Genomic DNA, 23,540 nt, shown 5'->3' with positions numbered 1-23,540 from the left:
GGCACGATACAATTAATTTCCATTAAGAGCAATGTGATGTGAGGGCAGTCTGTACTGACCAGAAAAGTAGGCCTTGCAGACTTTGCAGGTTTTAAATACTGTTTTAATAGACAAGATAAAAATCAGGGATAGTCTAATTAAAATAAAAATATGGGGAAACAGTTGCCAAACCTCTGACCCAAGCTGAAACCAAAGGAACTGATTCAGGAAGTAAACCAATGCTTAAAAAAAAATCAGGTCTAGAAAAGGCAAAGTCTGTAAGTGAAAATATTTATAATAGATTTTCCCTTTTTGAATGAGGGTTATGTTTCTCAGTGTTATGTGTGTTGTTATTTGACCTTTAGGGCTATACTCAGCCACATTTTTTAACTCCCTCCTTCCCTACTAGCACAAAGGATTACCAAGAGAAATTCTCAGAGATTCACCTGCCTGAAGGATTTGGATTTCAGGAAGAACATCGAGTATCAAAGAACTTGCAACATGATCACAAGCATCAGCAAAGCTGAGTTGCATAAGACAACACCTGCAGGTTACAAGGAAGAAGTTAAGCACTGTGGGAAAAGTTCACCTTGCTCAGGCCCTGTAAGACCAACACAGGGAGCTTCCATAAATACCTCAACTCCTTCTATCCAAATCCCTCTGCAATTTAAGTATTCACACAAATGTAACAGGAATCATCACTAGGATGTGCAATACATTATCAGGCCTCAGAGGTACAACTTTTGAATCTTCCCGTCACCGTCTCTTATTGTTTGTTAAACAAGTAGAAAAAATAAAACTTAAAAGTTATTCCTGCTCCAATAAGCCTGAACGTTGCAGTGAGTTATGGTCATGTCTAAATTTTTGTGCAATATACACATTACTGACATTAATGCAATTGCACAGTTAAGCATATATATCCATTTTTAGGTGTTGTGACAGGTCTGACTTTTATTTTATGTGTTTGAAGCATGTAGCTAAACTGGAACCTGTATTGCTCCAGTTAAAACATCAAGCAACAGTACTCATACTAATTTTAATAAAGCATGCTACACTTAGAGCATTGATATCACCAAAAAAGCAGAGAAATTAAACTTGTTTCTTTACAACTTGCCTTAAACCTCCAACATTCCCAATATGTAAATCAAACTGACAAAACATTAAGAAAACCTCTGGCTAGTACATTTTAACCCCCATTCTGAAGAAATGTAGAAATTCTGGTTTAACCATTCATTCTGTAGAAAGCATTACAATACAGCACAACACAACACAACACAATGCAATACAATACAATACAATACAATACAATACAACTTTCCTTTCTTCCAGTGCTATACAAAGAACTTTGATACCCTAAGCAATTTGCACAGGGAGTCACCCACTATTCTTCATTAAAACTGTTGCACAAAAGTACAGAAGTGAAAAATTAAGTTCACTGCTTTATCAGAGGTGCCAAATTTACTGGCTGGCATGGACTGACGAGGTGGAAACTTTGGCCCATCAGTGTTTATTCTGATAAGTTATCTCCAGTTGTTGTAAAGTTCTCAGAAAATAGATGCCACTGCTGTTGCTTTCTGCACTTGTGAGAGGTGAGCTGCAGATAGGCCCTACTCATTCAACATCCACTCGGAATCTTCTTCTTCAACAGGAATATTCACCTTTAAAGGAGGTGCCACTACTTGTGACTGGGGTTACTTTTCAGAAGCATGAAAATGAGTGGAATCCTTGTGTGCCATTTAAGCTGAGTGTGAGCCATATCCCAAAAATTAGGAAAAAAAATCTGTTTTGTCTTGATAGGACTTGGATTGGGTCTATTGCAGTGGAAGAAACAAATCAACTACATTTATTTCTGCAAGAATAATAGTAAAAAAACTTGAATTCAAGTCAGTATAGCTCATTAAGCAATAGCTATACTTTAGGTGTTTCTGAACATATTGTAAAAGATCACAAAACTTTGTAGGTGGCTTGTTTATTGAATAAAATTTAGTGAAGGAAGGAAACTTGCACTGCTCCTCATGGAATTAATGGAATGTCCACAGAGTTTAACAGCACCTTTTGTGGAAGGCCAGTAGCAGAAAGACTGCATTCAGGCAAATCAGGCCACTCTAATGTGCCCTTGACCTCCCTTATGTAGCATTAATATCAATTTATCTGCCTTGTCAAGGGAAGAGTAGAGGGAATACTGAGTGGCAAGAATGAGTGATAAGAGTGGTTTCAAAAGTAGAGGGGGCATAATTTCAGAGAGGCTTTTCAGAGGCTAAAAATGAGATGGTGCACCTGAAATTTCAGAATTGAATGACTGAAGCAACTTCATGAAAGTTTTAAAGAAAATGTGAATGCAATGTATTGGTGAACATATATAAAATCTAAGAATATGGGCTAGAATTTGCCCTTGGCTTAGAAGGTTATGCAGGGCAGCTAAAGAGGTTTCCTTATGCTCCTGAGCAACTCTTTGCTTTGGCTGCTCTGAACTGGGAAGGCAATGAAGTGTCTGAGTGTATCACGCAGTGCCATGTTAACAGCTGGAAAAAAATGATAAAAGGATGGACAAATCCTACACCTCCAAACCAAGGTTAATGACTTAACTCTGTGAAAAGTTAATTAAGTACATTACGAAGTTAAGGGGCAAATCCTGCAGTCTTGCCCAGGAGAAGCAGTCAGGTCCAGCTCAAGGAAAAGACAGAACTTGACTTCCATCCTTCATCTGAAGCTTCCTCTTCAAAAGGCTTCTCTCACCTCTTCTTGTAGATCATTCAGGTCATTGTTGAGGTAGGAGTCCAGGTCACGATCTGCATACTCTGGGAGACTTCTGCCAGGGCGGTATGACATGGACTGGGAGGAGGTGGCATGTCAGGGATCTTTGCTTTGATCTTTTCTTAGGATACAGTCAAGCACATTTCTCCAACTTGCTTCAACATGTAATCCCATGAAAATCCTTTACTCCGCTTCACAAGGACGTAATTTTTCTTGTACAAAGACATTTGATGCTACCACTGGAGGCCAACATTACCTTTTGCAAATAGTCACCTGTGTGGAAATTAGGATAGGGTGAAAAGCATCAAGAGATCAGTTCCAAATGGTTTTGGTGCAGCTGCCAGGGTGGGAAGCCAATCTTCCACAGAAAGGAGAAAAATCCTGCCATTCTTAAAGTGGGAAGATGCGGTCTTGGTGCAGCTGCCAGGGTGGGAAGCCAATCTTCCACAGAAAGGAGAAAAATCCTGCCATTCTTAAAGTGGGAAGGTGCTCACTTTTCTTTTAGGAGCCCTTTCTCATTCTCTCTTGCTGCACAGCTCCTACACTCATTCTATACATATGTATATATTGATGATTCACTAGAGCTACTGTCAAAGACACATTTTCCCCTCAGCTTTAGTACACCCAAATACATAGTAAAATGCCTTCTCCAGTAGGAAAGTGGCTCATTCCTGCTGGAAGAAGGCAAGGTTACTGCTTTGCCATCTCTCCCACGTAAGGAGGCACAGACATGACTTTTCATGGCTCAGAAAAGCATTGTTTTGCTCCATGAGGAAGTGACCTGCCCCAGATCTGTAACACCTCATATTGCAATGACTTCTCTCCCACTCTTGAATTCAGCACTCCTTGTCACAGCGCTGGGAATAGAAAAGAGGTGAATTCAAGGTCTTTCCCTTCTGCATGGTAGAAAGAGGCTCTGTTCCTCCTGCTTGCTTTCACCCCAGGCAAGGCCTGTGGATGTCTTCCCTGCAGAAGGGCACAAGGAAGTATTTCAGAGCTCCTGTGTGCAGTGAAGACAGGTAAGAAAAACCTGGCCTAAATGTGAAAAGACAGATTATAGTGAAGAAAAAACAACAACCCAACAAAAACTTGCACAGCTCCCAGAATTATGTTATTGAGGACGCTATTTGTCATCTGCTGTATAATAGAGCATACATTTTGAAACAGGCTGGCAATTCCATTTCATTCACTCTTCTCTTTCCTATTCCACAAGTGTCATTGAAGGTAAGCAGCAAAGTCACCCTCTTCATGAATTTCTCAAACTGAAATGCTCTCCTGAGGATTGTTATCCTGCTGCTATGTGATCTAGTCTGGAAGGCTGCATGTACCAAATTAGAGAGAACTCTATGAATCAAAGCTGAGAGACTCGGTACTGAGATATATAATGAGCACAAGAGCACATGAGGCCCGGTCCTGCTCCCACAGAAATGAGCAGCAAGGGTCTGATTCTGATTCTGCTGATCCAGCTATAAATCAAGAGCAACTTCAATGAAGCTCACATGAGTAAAAAGTGAACAACCAGTCTTTCAGCCACTAAATTCCCAACATATCACGCACTGTATTTTGTACAAAACATTGTACCAGCTTGACTTTGCCTGCATGGCCATCCTGGGACAAAATGGCAAGGATATATTCAAAGTGTGTCTTAAGAGAAAAGCAGTTATGATACAGCAGAGGAGTGGGTTAACAGAGCCCATTGAGCCCCCACCAACTGCCCAGCTGAATTAAAAAGAAACAGGGAGACTTTCAGAGTCTAAACTAAGCAAGCATACTTCTCTTCCCCTGGTGTACTGACAGATCCTCTTAAGTCCTGAGCTGGAGCCAGGATTTGATGTCCAGATACCTATTAAGAGATTCCATAAAATGTTATGTGTTTATGAGCACTCTTTATTCAAGCAAAATTGACAGTGCTGCTGAAAATCCCTTTGTATTTTGAGACTTAAAACAACTGAGATCATCAAGCTAAGCCACAATATGTTATATCAGCCAAAAGATTTTCACCAGGACTAGTTAGAATTGCAATGGCAAGGAAATTAGTTTCAGCAGAGCGTAACAGAGAAAGACTGATTACAGTGGCTTGGAGGGGAAAAAGATATAAATGGTATTTTTGTTAAGGCATGGTATTCATCAGAATGGCAAGGCTGAATCTTTGAGAAAGAAAATTGCCCATATTTACCAGAGGAATGTATGATTTTGTGATGTTCTTTGTAAACAGGATTGCACCAAAGCAGATCATCACTACTGGAGAGAATAATTGCATCTTATCACCTTTTTATCTTTTTAATGAGAATTGCCAGGCAAAGAACTGTACACTGGGTCACAACACTGCCTAAGAGGATTTGTGTTTGAGTAGTGACTGTGTATGTATTTGTAGCCTATTATTATTGGGCATTATATGGACCACTAAATGAAAAATGGTCCCTGTCCCAATTAACTTCTAAACCAATTACACAACTCCTTTTTTCTACAAGCTAAAAGATGGAGTAAGATGCAGACTTTTGTCTTGCTCCTGTGGCTTGTTTGTTTTTATTTCCCATCCCAGGCCTTTAGGGAGTGTGTTTCTGCTAAGTATTTCTGCAGCTGTTCAAAAGCAATCTTATTGCACAATACAGTATCTGAATAATTGTCTCGGGTGACTATTAAAGTCTACTGCTGCCCCATAAAACCACGAGGAGTAATCTTGCACCACAGCAGAAAATATCCAAGAGACTACCCTGTGGAGTGTCATTTCTGTTAGGAGAGAGCTACTGCAACTGAGTGGAGATTCAGGAAGGCAGAAAAAGCAGAGGGACGGCTCTGGACCTTAAATTGTTTCTTTTCTTGCCGACTAAGCAAAGCTGCTGATTGTTAAATATTGAATTGTCTGTATTCATCCCCGGCCAGCTGAAGTCAATGGACAGACATAGAGGAGGACTTTAACCTGTTACACATGAAATGTTTGTCTTCTTTGCCTCTCTGTCTCTCCTTACAGCCTTTTATACTCTGCACTAAAGGAACCCCTTTAAAGCCTAATGTATGGTAATACAGTTTAATTGTTGGGCTGTTGGGGATAAAATGTGCTGGTTCCAAGTAATTTTGCTGACTCTAAACTTGGCTCTGTATAGAGAGCTGGAGGAGGGGAGATTGCTAATAAAAATAGCTGTGCTACCTGGGGAAGCTCTGCATACTGCAAAGGTACTGTAGGACTAGGCCCTATAATTGCAGTTAATTGATTTTTTAAAACAGTGATGTTTGCCTCACACTGACTACACAGCCTGCCTCTTAGCCCTTACATAGGAACAATTCACACACAGAGGTAAGTCCCTGACAAGCACTCTCCAGGCACTCTTTCCTAACTTAGCAAAATCTACTCACTTTGTGTTCATTACACAACTCCTTTCAATCTGTGAGTTGGACACAGCTGAGTGGTTGAAGGCAGAAATCTCCTGTCTTCCTTTCCTGCAGGATGAAAACAAACACCCCAAATCTGGGGGCCCTCTTTCTTCTCCCCACATCCTCTGATGTAGAACGTCCACTGAATCCCATGCACAGCCCACCAGATAATGATACCTGCCTGTTGGAAGGATGAGTGATTACTGCTGATCAATATTTTGCTTACACTGAACATTTAATTCTTTCAGATGGTTACTCCTCAAAAGTAACCACCTGGGCATTAGTACCCCTCTTCTTCCCTGCTTTCAGCTCTCACAGTCATCACCAAAATGCCAGGCAGGAGCTGCTCTATTAGCTAAACATGGTTCACATCCCATCAGTGATATATATACACACACATAAAGTGTTAAGAAACTCCAATTTTAGATGACTAATAATGTGCACTAGGACCATTTAGCCTATTGATATTCAACTGTGATATGAATCCAGTCAAGGTTAACAGACACCAAAGGTTCAGACCATCCAAGCGTAGCACAGAACCCTCATGAGAAAACAAGCTTGCTTCAATCCACAGGGCCAAACTCTTTCACTGCCTTACATAAATACTTAAATCTATACAAGTAGCACAATGCATGATCTGGGAGAGTTTCAAAAATCAACTTTATCACTTTACCAATTTATCTACAGACATACAAGGTCTGTCTGTTTACAGGTATTTCCAATAACTGTAAAGCTTTTACTTAGAGAAATATCTTGCCTGCAGAGATAAGTTGGCAACTTCTTGCTAGATACTTTTTTTCATCTCAGTAGCTCACTCAAGCCTTCTGTGTGCAGTTGGAGTGTCACTGTGGCAAGAAATCTTCCAGTCTGGTCTCCAGCTTTGTAATTTCCTTGTGTCTCTGGAGCAGAGAAGTAGTACAATAACAAGTAAAACCCACTGGACTCTTATATAAATGATCAAAACCTCAATGTCTTAAAAAGCATTTTGCTCTCTACACTCTTGTCAGTTCAATCTGTGAAGTGAAATTTGAAAAGCATTCTGCTTTTATAGTGAATACTTTCTCCTTCTGCTACTTCAGTGTTATTTTAAAGGATCAGATTTTGTTCTGTGAGCTGTATGTAATAATGTTTAACAAATAACCCTCTCATTGGATTAGTTTAAAAGAAAGTTACTATGGTGGCTGAAAACTCTGCTTTGTGGGCACATATCCACTCTCCCATGTCCTTTAATGCTAATAATATCTTGCTTTCCTAATAAAAGCAACTGTACAGCTCAAATAGCATGACAAAAGCTGAGTGAAGCTTTCCCCTTCAGTTCAGCACAGGGCTTTAAACACCTCAGCACACGTGCATTACTGCCAGCTGCAAAGGTGGTTCTGTGCTGCAGACCTATTTTCAGAAGCAAGACTGCAAGATGTTGCAGTATTCTTGTGCAGCAAAAGAGGAATCAAGGCAAAATAAAGGTCCATATATAGACCTACTAAAAAGGTTTTCCTATACGCCCACCAATCCCTTTCTGAGTTGTTCCTCAAGTGGGACACCAAGCTGGCAGGGCACAGATTACAGGTCACTTACTTGTGTTGGGGTTTTATGATTGCTCTGCACCTGGCTTTTGATCTGGAAGACTGTAAGCAGCTTTAGATGATAGCTTGATAATGACCAGTAAATGGGCTTTGTGGGGTCTCTGCATAATGTATAAATGAAGTGTAACTGGGCATATAACCAGCAGATATGACCACTCCTGTGCTCTGTGGAGTTTGTACCCTTTTCTCTCCCTGCTTGTTGGTCACCACCCACTGTGACCGGTCACTTCAATCGTTTCCTATTGTTTCTGTCTCACAAATGAGCATCTGGAATTCTGTAAAAATGGCAAATTCCAATACTGGGAACTGCTGTTGTCTAAACAGTGGCATGGATAAAAGAGACAGATGGATGGCCACTGCCCTTTCGGTGTTAGAAGCTCAACCGAAAGGCAACTTACGCCAGAGAACCCTTCACTGAGCTACACCCAGCAGGAAGCATTCCCAATGGAACAACAATCCTTTCTTGCTGTTTTTGAAGCAGTTCCCCAGAGAAACCAGACAGCAGCTTGAGATCTTATGAAGAAGTGTGTGAATCACAGCGAAATTACATAGGTGTCAACATTTGATACAGTGAAAGTGCTTCCTAACCAGAAGCTGCAGGTTTTAATGGAGCAGCACAAAAAATGACTCTGGTCCGTCATACTAAACATTTTTGTAACACTTTTCTTGTGGTATTTAAAACAGCATTTCAGATTTTAACTTAAAATATGGATTGAATCTTAGTGTTCATGATTTGTTTTACTCTGTAAAGCACTGGTTTATTTCATGAAGCAGGCATAATTTGCCAATTTTACTTGAAGGAACACCTGATTTATATTACTAAGGGGATGTTGAACAAAAGCTTGAGGTGTGGTGAAAGTGTACTCTTGCTGCCTTCTTTGCCACTCTAATTATGGTGAATAAATGGAGCCAGAGAAGGAGACAGGACAGAACAAGTCTGATCAATAGGTGCCTCTCTTTTGCCCTCCCTGCAGTTAAAAGAGAATGATTGCACTTATCTGGCCTTCTCGGGGAGTATCCATTCCTTGCTGGAGGTTAAATGAAAAACTCTTTTATTCCTACTTTTATGCTGACCCTAAACTTGTGTTCTGATTCTACTGTCTCTGGCTACATGGATAGTTCTTCAAGTCGATGGGAAAATTGCCATGAAAAAGAGTTGCTCACACGAATGAGGTTTGCAAGATCAAACCCTTCATGATCGGTATAACCCTGGGCACTGGGCTGATATGGCATCCCTGATTTACAAGAGCAATCCTATTAGCATCCAAGGGACAATTCACATGAGTAAGGACAGTGGGAATGGGCCCCTCAGGAGCAACTATCACCACAGTTATGCATCCAACCTCACTTAGATCACAGCAGTTTTCAAACGTTCTACAGGCACTTTATGCTGCTACTGAACTTTGAGAAGAAAATAGACCTTGGGCACAAGTTCACTTCTGCTTTACAGACTGTGGCTCCACTTTTTCTCTCTTCTTATTCTCTGCCCTCGAAGAGTCTTTGCTCTAAGAATCTGAACCTTTTAAGGGGATCAGGGTCTGCAAGAAATCTTGGCTTTTCTTGCTTCTTTCTTTTTCCCTTCTACCTTTCTTTTTCCCCCCCTTTATTCCAGTCTTGCTTTTTCATTTTTTAAAAATTTCTCCTTTTCTTTTTAGTTTTCTCTATTTATTTCCAATTTAATTTCCTTGTTTAATATTTTCTATTTTAATTTTTATTCCCTTTTTTCTTTTATCTTTTATTTTTCTCCTTTCTCTTATCTGCTGTTGCCTTCTCCTGCTCTTCTTAACTTTCTTTTTAAAGTCTTTTTCTCTCTTTTCTATTTTTTCCCTACCTTGCTTTTTTTAAAAAAAATTCTTTCTCTTTTCTCCTTCTTTCTTCTTTTTCTTCCCTTCCTGTCCTTCTCCCTTCCTCCTAATCTTCTTTCTCAGAATTAGGGGTATTCAAAGAAGGTAGGAAAAAATTAACAAGTTTTTTCCCTCAAAATTCAAAGACTGGGAGAATAGCAGCTTTCCCGGTTTCAGAAGCGCTTTTTTAAAGTCACATAAATCAATCTGAATTTCCAGAATCTGAAAAACTGGAATGTAAAATTCAAAGGAAAGCGTGGAAATTGTAGAATTTCCACTTATGCACTTATGCTTCTTTTTATATCCTACCTACAGCAAATGAAAAGCACCTTTTTCCTGGCTTTCTGGTGTTTCCAGGTGTAGTTCTGAGAGCTCGTATAAATCAATTGCCAGCTTTTCCTCTCAAGTGTAATAATGTGTGTTTAGTTTAACTGTTAACTTAATAGGTTTACCTGCTTTTAAAACTGACTGCAGATAAGGATTAGAATGCCAAACAATCAAAAAGGCGGTAATAGAAGATAATTACAGTTTTATTTCAGTCACACCATGTGATTATGATATGTGTTAGGTGTGGTAAAAAAATAAAGGATGAAAATTCCTGGCTTGAACTAAGTCATGAGCTGCAGAAATGCTTCCATGTTTTTTGAAATAAATCCATTCCCTGGGATGGACCCATGCTCCTGTGAGTTTTTTGTTGACTTCAGCAGAAACACTATTTGCTGTGTTCTTAGCGAGAACGAAGGTTGTTGAACCCAACTCCTACTAACATTTTAAACCAGTTCTGATACTGCAGTTCTTGCTCAAATGGGTTTTGTTACATTTTATGATTTAAGAAGAGTTACACAGGTATTTGGCGTGACGTGACATGACAGGATATGACATGAAGCACAGAAGTACCATCAGTGGATGCTGAGTATATGTAGCTAAGAGGAGAGATTTTTCTGTAAGAATGCAGTTTTAAAAATTGTATCCCTTTCTGACCATGTGCACATCTTTAGGATTAGTTTTGAAACCTTTGCTGGGCATCTGAGTACATTCATCTCTATATTCTTCAGTCTTGCTTATCATGAGCTGCTTAGTCACAAGCATTGCTCCTGTTGATGAGGAGTGCTGTGGGACTAGAATAATTCTCTCTGAAAAAGCACTGGGAAGCTCAGGAACGCCTGGTTCCCTCTGTTCATCACACTGTAGCACACTGCTAGGACAAGTCTGTGGCCAGCTGCGGAGTTCCTTAATTTTCTGTTTCACTTTGTGAAGAAACATGATGCATCTGTATTGGAACAATGCTGATGGCTTAGCAATACAAGCGTGTTTAATTTTTTTCACTTTGGTAAAAGTTAAGGCCCCCCAGAACAACGGAGGGCCCGAAATACTGAGACTTCAGGTACTTTCAGATAAGCTTTGAGCCCTCTTGGGAATTTGCACAGCCGCTGAACTTGGCTGTCACTACCAGCGCCCGTCTGGGCCACAGCCTTTGGTTTCCCCCTGTCCAAGGGTGTTCAGAGAGGAGGGCTTTTCCTTGCTCGTTTCCACACGCTTTCTTTCTCTTTCTCCCGGGCTTGCTGGGCTCCGGGCCTGTCCCGCCGCTCCCGGGTGACCGCCCCGAGCCCGCGGGGCACCGCGGCTCCGTGAGGGCGGCCCGGGCGGGACCCGCCTCCGCGGCCGGCGGGGCGAGGCGGGGCCGGGCCGGGCCGCGGCGCAGTGTCCGCCCGGGAGCAGCGGGGCTCGGATCGCCGCGGGCAAGGCCGAGGTGTGGGCGCTGCGCGGTGGCGGCGGGTGCCGGGAGCGAGCCCCGCCGCGGGTGCGGGAGGGCGGCGCGGGAGCGGGGCTGTCCCCGGGAGCGCTGGTGTGAGGGGGCGGCGCGGCGGGGACGCGGTGGCGCGGCGGGGGCATCTCCCGCGGGGCCGGGCCGGGAACCGGCGGCGGCTGTGGGAGCGGAGCCTGCGGCGGGAGCGCGCTTGGAGAAGGCGCATTTGAAGCACGCACAAACAAGGGGCCCCGGGACACGCGTGGTGAGGGCGGCGGGAGGGTCTGCACCCAGAGGCAGCACAGCGGGGTTGCACAGACATATCATTGTTACTATTATTATGATTATTGCCCGTGTAGATCAGGCTGTTTGTAACCGTAATGAGCAAACCCCTTAAAACCCTGTGCTGTTTGCGTGTCTGGGGTGTGTTTTTTGCATTTCTGCTGGTGCTGACACCCCGAGTTTTTGGGCGCCCTTCCATTTTGTACTGAAGGCAGGCCCTGGGCATTCTGGGAGCTCGGGCAGGCCACGGTGCGGCGAGGGAAAGTGGATAAATGTGGTGGAGCGCCAAAGGTGCTGGGGAACAGCTTCCCTCTGCATCGTTCTTGGATGTATTTTCAGCGTCGCTTGGGGAAATATGCTCTGACGCCGTGGATTCACTTTGCTTTTGTTGTGTGAAACACTGTGTGCTTTTTGCTGTGATACAAAGTTGAAAGTAGCAGGACAGTTCTGTTAAAACGTGTTAACAATATTGTTAAAGGAAACAGAAACTGTTACTGTCCATTTCTGAGATAAAGCCTTCGCCGAGTCGCTGTTTATCTTGAACTGGACTGTAATGTGAGAGGAGGGGGAGTTACACTGAATTAATTTCCCATGGTCCATAGACCCCTGTGCTAGACCCAGTGACCCAAGCACTGCTTTAGAAAGGATAACAGAGGGAGCAAAATCCCATCACCACAGCAGACAGGTGCAGGCAAGGCTAGATTTGTTTTCACTGAACAAACAGCTGCTTACCTCCATCCTGCCCACTTCCTCACCGAGGATGTGCCTTCAGAGCAAGTCTTCTATAGTGCTCTTTGCTCATCAAGTTCCCCTTGTTCAGCAACAGCTGACTGTGCTGAACGCAAGATGAGAGATTGTTAAAACTGAAATCAAGTGAATATTAACATTTTTATTACTATTGTTAAAATTATATCACAGGAAGTAAGTTATTTGTAACAAAAAAAATTCATTTATTTCAGTCTCTAGTGAAGCTAAGACATCCTAATTCTGTGGATTCCTAGTCACTAAGTGCATGGTTGAAGCACTTGGTGAGGCAAAAGCCTGGTTCTGTGCAGAGCAAAAATTGAATGTGCATGGGGATGTGTTTTTTTTTTTTTTCATGTGCATTCACTCCTCAGCACCTCTTAACTTTGTGGTGTTGATAAAAAATGTACCGTGTCCATAGGATTGTGGGTTTGGTACGGTCTCATTGGAAAGAGACTTCATTAATTTAAACCTCCCATGATAAAAGCAGAAATAGTCCTCTCCTTTTTGTCACTACAACTTAATCTTTGCCTGTGAGTCATGCTAAAAGCAATTTTTAAGAACAAGGTCTCAAAGGGGAAAAGTGCATGTTCAACTCGGTTTGATCACAAGTTACTGCTGGGTAGGAAGATCCTGGTTAGTTTGAAAGCTGAAGTGCAATTATAATTGTGTCATTTTACATAAAAAAGAGTAGGCAATACTAATTTTCCTCTTCACACAGTGTAGTGTTCATAGTATTGTCACACACTCCTTCTATCCCGGTAGCTGCTTAGGGAAATTTGCTAGTTCAAATGAATTGGTCTAAAATTGGTCTAACTCCTTGTGTTATTTCAAAGGAGTACTAATTTCTGTGACTAAGTGGTGTTTCTGCAATTGCATTAAATATTTTGGTAGTTTGTACTTTGACAGTTTAATAAGCAGTTATAATGGAAGCCAAATGGTATAATTTATCATCTTAAAGTATGATATTATGCTATTGTGAAAAAAAAAATACAAAAGGGGGTGAAATTGTTTTAAAAGAAACTTTCCATGGTAGCAATATCGTGCTGTCATTGCAGTGATGCTAAAAAACAAGGCTATTAAGACAATGTTGTTGTCAGAACTTTGGATTGCAATGATGTTAGCACTAACTAACTTTAATGTTTTTTAAAGGTCGTCTGTGAGAAGGGGAGCAATGGCTAAAGCCACCCAGTTAATTGACAATGAAGTCTTCCGGGCTTACGCCACTTACACAGCCATTGTTCTTCTAAAAATGATGCTAATGAGTCTGATAACAGCATACTTCAGGATCACAAGGAAGGTAATCATTTGGAAATACTGGCTGGGAGAATAGATTGACATTTGTACTGAAATACAGAGCTATCACAGCTATGTCTTTTCAGCTTCCAAATACTGCTGCTACTCATTTTCTTCCTCCCTGTTCTAGAGAGATTCTGAGTTTGGTGCTCTGCTGGTCTCAAATGGATGATGTTTTTAACCTAATTGTGAGATAATTATGGGACTGAATTATTCTTGCATTTGACTTACTCTACTCTTCTAAAACATTTCTGTTATTTTTAAAAAAGAGTTTTTCATAACTGTAATTTACATTGTCTTCTGCAGAAAGCTCATGTCCAGGGTACCCAATTTATAAAGCAAAAGAAGTGTGATATGGAGCCATATTGCATGAATAACCAACTGGTAGGGTCAGAAGAGGGGATAGATTTTTATTCACCTCTAACCTTTTCATCCAGTAATTCAAAAGCTTTTTGCATTCTCTCATTGTTATAGTCTTCCCATTGCAGGTAGGTCAGTATCTGAAAAGAAATTTTTTTTTCTAGAGTGAGAGGCAGGCTGAAAATTGGATTTTCAATTCTGAAAATACCTGAAAACATTTGAAAATATTTGAAAATCTGTGGTCTGGCGTTTAGGCTAGATAAAAATATGAAAGATCCACTGAGGTTTACTAAATAGTGTAGAAGCTGCATCTACTTTAGAAGAAAGTGCTCATGGGAAACATGTTGTGTTTGCACTGTTCCTGGTCTTCTCTAGGCATCTTCTCATGGCCTCTGTGGGAAACACTTGGTCCTTGGCTGAAAGAGCCCTGAGTGTGCCTCTTATGGCTGTTTTTGTGAGATCTGCTTCTGCAAGATGCTGTGTGCTTCAAGGATTTTGGGGCAGTCCTTTTGTTGAAATGCTGCTTTTTGTTCCTGCTTGTTGCAAGAGAACCCAGCTGAGCTGCTCTGTGGTTCCAGGTGGATGCAGATGACAATAGGGCCTTCATTAATTTGGAGTGCTTGGTTTTATTATGTTAGTAATATTAAAAACAGAAAAAATCAGTAAAGTAATTTTAATTTTCTACTTATTATAAATATTCTATTTAAAATAAAAAAAAGTCCTGAAAGAAGAGAACAGAGGAAAGCAGCGAAGCAAGAGAATGCAAAATGTTGCTGATGATACTGTTAACGCACCTCTAGAATTCTGAGGCTGAGGACAGTTCACAAATAGGGATCAAGGCTGCCTTAGGAAGCAATCATGTAGCTCTCCTAAAATCAGAAGATTTTCTTGACTTATATCTGCATAGCCTGAACAGTCCACAGAACGCATATGTTACTACATGTGTCGGCAGGGAGAGATCTGCTGCAGTCTGCACTGCCTGAATTAAATGTTGTTTTCAAGTAGTGTCTTGCAGTTTCTTGAGGTACTAATGGGTCATATAAGTGCAAGAATTTATACCTAAGAGGAAAGGGAGACACTTACTTGGTCATAAATGAGGATGAGAATAAGGCTGTTGGATGCTGTTGCTGTGTAGACTTCTGTAGAAGGAAGGGATCCAAAAGGACTTTCAGATAATTTGCCAGGAATGGTGAAAAAGAGATTTGGGCAGTACAGACCTTCTACCTTGTAGGTGCCTATGTTCTGCCAGCCCACTGGCTTTACTGCAGGCTTGTCCATCTAGCAAGGAGGGTTTATCTAAATGCATAAATTACATTATATTAATTTGTCAGCACACAAACTGTACAGGCTGGGCTCAAGAAAACAGTAATGCAGTGAACATTGTGTTCCCTGTGCTTTTAACTTCAGGTGAGTTCAGTGGTAAAAGGAGTGACCTTTATAGCAAGCTGCCTTGACTGCATAAAACATTTTGGCTTCTAATGTCTCTTGTGTTCTTGTGTTTGAAACAGGCATTTGTCAACCCAGAAGATACAGCATCATTTGGAAAAGGGGAGAGTGCTAAGAAGTACCTGAGGACTGATCCGGATGTTGAACGCGTACGCAGGTAATGCACAGGAACCTTTCAAAGTTATTTTAAACAGCAGAATAATATTGAATCAAGGAATTCATTTCACCCCGTTCTCTGTCAAGCCTGTGTGTGTTTTATGTTGCTTTATGTAGTCATCTAATGCATTAATAAGTTTAAATGAACAAACCTGTCCACATTCAAATGGTCAGTGTGCATGCTAAAAGCAAGAAGCCATTGTCTGGTTATAATAGCTAACTCTCGGGTAGTGTCCTGTCTGCACGGGCAAAGTGGTGAGAACACTGTAACATATGACCACAAGTCAATGTAGCTCATGGCAAAATTTTCTGTTTCCAAAATCATAACTTTCAGGATGCTGTTTGATACACCCGTGCTAACAAGGAGAGCTTTAACAGAATGCTTTCCACATCATAATTCCTTGATGAAGCTACGTTTATTTTTATACCAAAAACTTGAATGTGAGTGAACTCTTCTCATTTAAACCTCCGTTAGGGAAGATCTTGAAAATATATACCAGCTCTGATTAAAGAACACTGCATCCTTGCAAATGACAGCTGTTGTTTCAAAAAGTATATTTCTGTATGTCTCTTATGCACTAAAATCTTAGAAAGAAGAGTCTAATCTCAGTGGGCTGTAAAGATGTTCTGCTCCTTCCTTTTCTGCCCCTGAGTAGTTCACGGAGTTGTTGCTTAATTTCATGGGTGTTACACAAAAATGGAGACCTTTTGGTGGGGGGTAGTTCCTTTCTCTTTGTAAATTTTAAGAGGCCAGCTAAGTTGAGACTAACTTTATGACCCATTTAACTCAAATTGTTATGGCAGAGAAATGACAACCACCTCAGTCATTTTCACAGATTAGATTTTTAAAACACTGTGTTATCAAATCCTGTGTTGCTGTTTTGTGGAGTTTTTCAGACATCCCCAGATCTAGCAAGTCAGCTTGGTTATAGTTACTCTGTTGGTGTTGCAGCATCCATATTTTCCTCCCAACAATGGTTCTTAGTGGATGTTTACTATATTTTCTTCTGCAAGCTTCATGGCAACAGATAATGCCACATAGATTTAGCATGGCTTCTCTTCTGTATAAGTGACTGGAATGTGTTCTGTTTATGGATATAGAAAAAAAGATTGCTTTCTTCAGAGTACTTTTAGGGGGAATAAGAATAAAAAACCTGGAGGGATTATGTTTCCTTGTAATGATAATTACATTTAAAAAGCACCTGCAAGACAGTGCCAGGACCTGATTCCAGCTGGCTCTGAAATTTGACATCATTAGTAAGGCTTAGACATTGTTTCAATCAATAAATTTGGCTGGAAGTATAACTTATCTAAAGAGGTGAAGGGAGCTGGGAAGGTTTAGGAAGGTATGTGAAAGAATGCTTCAAGATACAGAGTTCTCAACACATTTTTAGTAAATTACACTATGGTTTCAAAATTTCAAACATTTTTTCAGCTATTTTAGTGCTGAGAGTGAAAAAAATGAACGAAAAGCATAACTGTCACACCTGCTAGATGTTCAAAAATAACCTTCTTCAAGATGATGGGACTTCATGAACATTTGATAGAACGGTTCCTATGTAGGATGTTTCATATTTTCTTTATGGACACCACAAACTGGATTTATAGGATTGGAGTAGACCAACTGGGCCATGAACTCTAATAGTTTGTCACAGGCCTCCAGTTAATTGATGTTAATTGAGTGAGGCTCCAAGAAAATAACAGCTACCTCTCTTCTTCCCTGACTTCACATTCTTGCACACCCAGGTGCACTCAGACACCTCATGTAAATCCTTAATATTACCAAGATCCTGGGGAAAAACTAAGACCTTTCATACAGAAGATTAAAAGCTTAAAAATGTGGGATGCAGCAGGAGAGACCAGCGTGGTGTCAGGTGAACATGCCAAAATTGTTTCAGTAGCTGAATCAAGTCCCTTCTGCAGAGGAAGCCAAGAATTGTTTTAGGGCCTGAGTAGTAGCATGCTCTGAAGATGCTGAAAAATAATGAGGCTTGAAGTGGTTTATTCAACAAAATGTAACACTTTAAAATGACTTTGCTTCTTTCTCCAGAGGCCACCTGAATGACCTGGAAAATATTGTCCCATTTGTTGGCATTGGACTGCTGTATGCTCTGAGCGGCCCCGAGCTGTCCACAGCCTTGCTGCATTTCAGGATCTTCACAGGGGCTAGGATCCTTCACACTTTTGCATACTTGATCCCTCTTCCCCAGCCTGGCAGAGGTTTGTCTTGGGCAGTTGGCTACTCAGTGACCTTCTCCATGGCATACAAAGTCCTGAAGACAGCGTGGCTCCTGTAGCAGAGCTGTAGCTTCCGTGTCCCCTTCGACATTCCACACAAAGTTTCCAGCGCTGTACGTTGATGTCTTGAGTGAGCCAATGAGTCTTCTGTGGTAACTGGAATTCTTTTTTTTTAACAAAAGCTTTTAGTTCCTGTTCAGGAGTGTTTCTTTTTGGAGGAAAAAGAATCCTTCTCCGTGTATTCCCTGTTCGTGGGTTGCACTGCCAAATACTAGATTGGATGTTCCCTTTGTGATCTGTCAAGTGCTTACAATTCTAAACATGCGATGATGCTGTACTGATAGCCTGTTTGATAATTTTCTACAGATGCGCTATTTTTGGCTGTAGCTCTGAAGTCTAAATCAATAAAGACAAGATTTAAAAAAAAGCCTGTTTGTATTTTTGTTTTCATTTCGACTCTTCTCACTGCAGCCAGCAAATAGCATGTCACTATGTATCAGGAAGAGATTCCAATCATAGAGTTCTTTGAAGAAAGCTTACCTTAATAATAAGATATAACCAGTAATGCTGGTCTTTTTGTAAAAAAATCTTTGATGAAAATGTTTTTATAATCCACTTTGGGATTAAAAAACCTAAACCATTGCAGCTCCATTTCTTTCAGTTGAATAGATTAAAAAGAAAGAAAGTATTTGTGCTACATTCTGTTTGGAGGCTCTGGTGAAAATTTGAAGTAATTATTTCTGTTGGAGTTCCAGCAAACATAGGTTTTGTGACTGGATAAAATGTACACGCTTTGTAGAGGATTTTTCTTTTAATTTTTGAATAAATTCAGCATAAAATGAGTGACACTTGCAAATGTAGATATCAAGTACTTCAGATTTACATATATAATTAGTTTGTGTGTCATACTGTCATAAATATGTTTCTGATAGGAAATCTTGCTCTTTGCTTACATCTTTCTATGATGTATTAGTTTGGAATATATTCTTTAAAGACTTTTCCTTGGTTTCTTTTTGTTTGGTTGGTTTTTTTGGGGTTCTTTAGTAGCTCTGGCTTAAATAATAGTGCAAGATTTCAAGTGACCCAGAAAAGCCTTTATATCCAGTGTGCTGGTAATTGAGAAGTTTTAAATGGCAGAAGTCAGAGCACAACACATTTGGTTTCCTTTCCTACCCCAGAAGCTGTGCTCCTAAGGGATGGCCCAGAGAGGGGCTGGAGAGTTCCCTCTGCTGCCTCCATATGTCAAAGATTTTGTTTTGCTTTTTGCATGGGAGCATTAGTTGTAGTACTGCAAGAAGTAACACTGGAGGGCTTTCCTACCTACCCACAGTTGTGAGGTGGAAGTTGGTGCAGTGTTATGTAAAGCAACTCAGAAGGGTGGCAGAAGGGATAGGGAAGAATTCAGAGAGACTGGTTTAATCCAAAGAAAGAAGATTTTTATTACAATTCAAGTGTAGTGTTTAAGTCATGTCTACTAAAGAAGAGAGGGTGGAACTTGAAATCAAGATGTTAACATTGATTTACAAAAGGTTAAATCTTAACTAATGGGTAAAATAACAAAGAGCTGGAACCTGTAAAAGGAGGATGAGAGGAGATGGTGATTAAAAGTTGAACATTGTGGAACTTCAACTCCTGACATGGCAGAGTAAGCACACATTGGCGCCTCTGGGTTAGCAGAGGCTCCAACAGGAAACGTGGGCTTTTGTGTTTCTTCTGCCATCTTTCTCCTCCACTTCCAACCTGTGCTGTTTTCCTCCTGTTTTTTCTTCCTCTGCTAGCTTTTTATGGGCTCTTGAGAGCAGCTACCTTGGAATGTATCATTGTAACAAAGGCCATCAGTTCTTCTGGTTTGAGAAGGACCAGTGATGGAGGGTGGAGGAGCAAGGCTGCAGCCTGGAACTGTGTCCCAAACCAGTCGTTCTCACAGCCAACCTGCCATCTCTCATCAGTCTGTGGCTACTCTTGTTCCCTTATATCACAAAACCAGCATCTAGAGCTCAGTTTCCCTCACTACATTGTAGCTTGTCTCTTATTACCAGCTGTGTGTCTTTCCATCCATTTAAAACAAAGGGAATGTAGCCACTGTGCAGAGGGCCCATCTGAAATTCAGCAGCAGAGCGAGTCCTCTCCTTTAGCATAGAAAAGGCTCTTCAGACAAGCCCGGTTGTCAATGCCAGGCATGTGCAGGAACAGCATCTTTAACTCCTTTTGCATCAAGCTTCTGTACAGAAATCTCATTCCTGGAGCCTTTCTTTAATTCTGTGATGTTATATTTGAAACAAAACTAGTTTTAAATCCCTTCCATTTGCTAAGTGGTTTCAAAGCTCAGAACATACACTCGCTATGTGCTGAGAAGTAGAAAAGATAGATGGAAACCCTTAGAAATACCTAGAGTGATTCAATATTATTCTGTGTTTCTCTTGCATTTATTTTAAACCTATATTTTATTTTCCTTTGCTCCCACAAATACCATCTGTGCATCTGGGCGGGGTACGTGCTCAATCTGGGAAATGTGCCTTACCAGATTCCGTCAAACACTGACTGCCAGCTCCGCATAAAGTGTGTTGGAGTGTCCTTGTAACACAGCTCTTGCATTTCTCTGGTCCCTGCCCTGTGGAGGTGCACTGTACCTGTTGTACAGCTGTAAATTTTAAAAGGCTGGCATATTTCAGGAGAGCTAGCATAGGAGAAAGAATGTGTTAGTGGAGTTTATTACTGAGCTAAACGGAATTTTCACCTTTTAAAACATGCACATGTGGATTTCAGACTGCTGTTATCAAGTTCTCTTGCAAAATCTTTAAATGAAGTAACCTGTAAGTGATGAAACAACTGACTGTTATCAGCAGGTGTGCTCCCTTTGACCTGGTGAAAGTACAGAAAGGGCTGGTCTATGGGAGACACGTAAAAAGAGGTCCAGCCGTCATCTTCTGTGCTTCATTTCTGTTCATTATGCCCCTTATTCCCACCACCAGTCTTGGGCAACCAGAGAAACTGCAGGGTTTCTTCTCTTTGCTCATTATTCCTGGCATTTTGTGTTCTTCTCCCAAGTATGTTTTGTATCTTTGAAGTGGCTCTGACAGTTGACCGTGAAGCACTTCAAAATGCCAGCTGACGTAACCTGGTTAGCTGACTTCATCTCTGGGGGAATTTCATGGGCTGCTTTGTTTTCAGAAGTGTAAACCTGAGCAATTCCTCGATTTATTTTTTGTCTCTATGGGTAAATGCTTACAAGCCTTTGGCCAAAACTACTCTGTGCTGGTTTCCTGGCTGCAGACACATGCACTGAAGGCAATGAATTGTTGGGAGAGATGGTGACTGGTGAAGAGCTCTGAGCTAGGACTTGCTGTTTGATCATGACTTTTTGTCCTGTCACAATGAAGAATGTGTTTAAAACTATAAATGATACATTAAACATTTCCTTGAATTTTCAGAAACAAGTGTATGTCTGAGCTTCACCGCCTTCGAGGTATTTATTTTGAGAAGCTGGGTCAATGTTTCTGAAAGTGATGGAATTGCTTGTCATCAAAATACAGAAGAAGAAAAGCCTGGGCTCTTAGCTCAAATCACTTTGGGATTTGGAAAAATTCTATTTACTTGAAGCCCATTATTGCTTAGCTGTGCCTATTCCTAGTTATTTACAGAAACAAATTCAATCTAGATTTTTCATGGAAAATGCTTGTAATGGATGTAATTTCTAAGAGCAAAAAATAAAAAGCAAACCTTTTATAATACCCTTTTTAAAGTGACTAGAATGTCATTATTCAGGATAATGGAGTTTTCATTTCAAGGTTGAGGTTTAAGAAGAACTTTTCTCTTTTCCAAATGTTGTCCTGCCAACTGAGATGGCACCAAGTGCTCTCTGAAAGGTTGTATTGACATGTGTTAAAATACTCTCATGATTAAATGTCTCTGGCTGGTGGACACTTAGAAATGTAATACCTCTTTGTGATTCACTTTAAGTGGTATTCAGGCTTCCAAGTCTTGATTAGTGACTCCCACTCATAGATTCTGAAGGCTAAAATAGATCATTAGCTCCTTCAGCCTGACCTCTAGTGGAAAAGATGCCATGGAATGGCTGCCCTTCTTCTGAGGTTAGTTCCATCACAGCATGACTTCCAGAAAGGTGTGTGATCCTCATTCAGAGACTTTGGAAAACAGGCATTGATTCACTCTTTTCCGTGACATTGGTTCTCTCTGGTGTATGTGAACACTAAACTTAGGCTTTAAAACACCATAATTTGTTTTTGTTGGCTTTTTCTGTGTTTTTTTTTTTTTTTTTTTGTTTTGTTTTGGTTTTTTTTTGTTTTTTTTTTTTTTTTTTTTTTTTTTTTTTGTTGTTTTTTGGCTTTTTTGTTTTGTTTTTTTGTTTTTTTTTAATTGAGGCAGTTCTTAATACATGATTGCAGTGCAAGGTGGAATATGGACTATTTTAATCAGGAACTTTCCTCCTACAAAGCACTCTGCTCCAGTTTGGCAGTGACCATATAACCTCCAGAACTGAATGCTTTTACACCTGGTTCTTTGCTGGCAGGCCCCAGTGTGCATCACTTCTGACAGCATCATTCTTTTATTCTCCTGCGTGCTGGAGAACTTGGAGAGAGCTTAAGAAGAGGAAGTTCCAAGGTACCTGTCTTTTTGCTACAAAAAAACCAAACAAAAAAGACAAAAAGAAAACTGCTTGTCTTGTGGGTAGTACTTGTCCAGTGAGGGGGAATAAATTCAGAAGATACTGTCAGTCCTGTAGAAACAGTAAGGAGGGGAAAAAAAGGGAGAACCGAAGGGAGGGAAATCCTTTAATGATAGCTTAGAACAGCATCAAGGAGCAAACTGGGTGAAGACTGGTAGATGAAGAGTGGTATGAGAGGCAGGTATCTTTCTGCTTAATAAAATTGCTTTACTATCTCTTGAAAACAAGTTCGTTTTTAAGAATCTTTTTCTTTGTGTATCCAGTCATTAAATATCTGCAAAGAGGATTATAAATGCCTCAAATCAGCATGGAGAAGACCTGTGGGCTGTGTAGCTGATTCTGTTTAATCAGTTTCCTTAAGGCACCTGTGGTACCCAGACCACTGCAGTGGGAGATGGCACTTGACATTGTGTGACTATAAAACTGCCCCCAAAATGACTTCACACCTACAACAGGGAAAGGACAGTTATTTCCTTTTTGCCTGGAAAGTCTTATATGGCACTTTCTTTCAAATTTATGGAAAAGAATTCATTTTCACTACAATACTTTTGTGGAAATCAGAAAAGACCTTCAGAAGGGTGAGTCTGGGAGCTGGGCAGAAAGGGATCAGCTCTGGAGGTTGTCCCACATTTCTTGGAAGAATTTCTGAGCTTCATCTCTAACCCTCACTGTAGGAGCTGTAGGGATTAGTGCATGTGGAATTGCCACAGAAGTGCTCAAGGTAGGTTTAAATTCTTAATCTCTAAGTATCTAAGAGACCTAAATAATTGCTATAAAGGTAGAACTTAATCTGCTTCCTCTTCTGATAGAAAGTGACGCTAAAACCTCAATTTTCCTTAAAGAGCCTGCAGTTATGTTCTAGCGTGCATGACTGCCTCATTTATTTAATACTGGCAACTATACAGTGCAAAGTTGTTTACTATGGGATTTGCACATCAAACCAGGCGTGGTCCTTCTTACAGGCTGCATTTCTCAGAGAGCAGGGCTGGCAACTCCCATTCTCTTCATGTGAGAGTTCCTTCTGTGCTCTTGAAGGGCTGTTTTCATAGGGA

At 40.8% G+C, this 23,540-nt stretch overlaps 1 protein-coding gene and 1 long non-coding RNA gene across 2 annotated transcripts in view; both read left to right on the top strand.

The window, feature by feature from the left end:
* The first annotated feature begins 11,178 nt into the window (after positions 1-11,178).
* Positions 11,179-17,974, top strand: MGST1 (microsomal glutathione S-transferase 1). Its single transcript, XM_069003557.1, has 4 exons — positions 11,179-11,282; positions 13,458-13,605; positions 15,470-15,564; positions 17,614-17,974. The coding sequence occupies exons 2-4, from the start codon at positions 13,480-13,482 to the stop codon at positions 17,858-17,860; spliced, it is 468 nt and encodes a 155-aa protein (XP_068859658.1). The 5' UTR covers positions 11,179-11,282; positions 13,458-13,479; the 3' UTR covers positions 17,861-17,974.
* Positions 17,975-22,955: 4,981 nt separating this feature from the next.
* Positions 22,956-23,540, top strand: part of LOC138104368 (uncharacterized) — a 37,876-nt gene continuing 37,291 nt past the window's right edge. Inside the window, exons 1-2 of the long non-coding RNA XR_011148045.1 lie at positions 22,956-23,066; positions 23,163-23,209. This is a non-coding gene — a long non-coding RNA (uncharacterized lncRNA). The remainder of the gene's footprint in view (positions 23,067-23,162; positions 23,210-23,540) is intronic.

This window comes from Aphelocoma coerulescens, chromosome 1A (genome assembly GCF_041296385.1).
Source record: "Aphelocoma coerulescens isolate FSJ_1873_10779 chromosome 1A, UR_Acoe_1.0, whole genome shotgun sequence".
NCBI lineage: Eukaryota > Metazoa > Chordata > Aves > Passeriformes > Corvidae > Aphelocoma > Aphelocoma coerulescens.
The sequence above is the reverse complement of the archived record's forward strand: the minus strand, read 5'-3'. Positions and strand labels throughout refer to the sequence as shown.

Coding starts and splice junctions, on each gene's coding strand:
- MGST1 (XM_069003557.1), top strand. CDS start 13,480: ATGGCTAAAGCCACCCAGTTAATTGACAATGAAGTCTTCCGGGCTTAC. Junction 13,606..15,469: donor ACTTCAGGATCACAAGGAAG/GTAATCATTTGG, acceptor TGTTTGAAACAG/GCATTTGTCAACCCAGAAGA. Junction 15,565..17,613: donor GATGTTGAACGCGTACGCAG/GTAATGCACAGG, acceptor TTCTTTCTCCAG/AGGCCACCTGAATGACCTGG.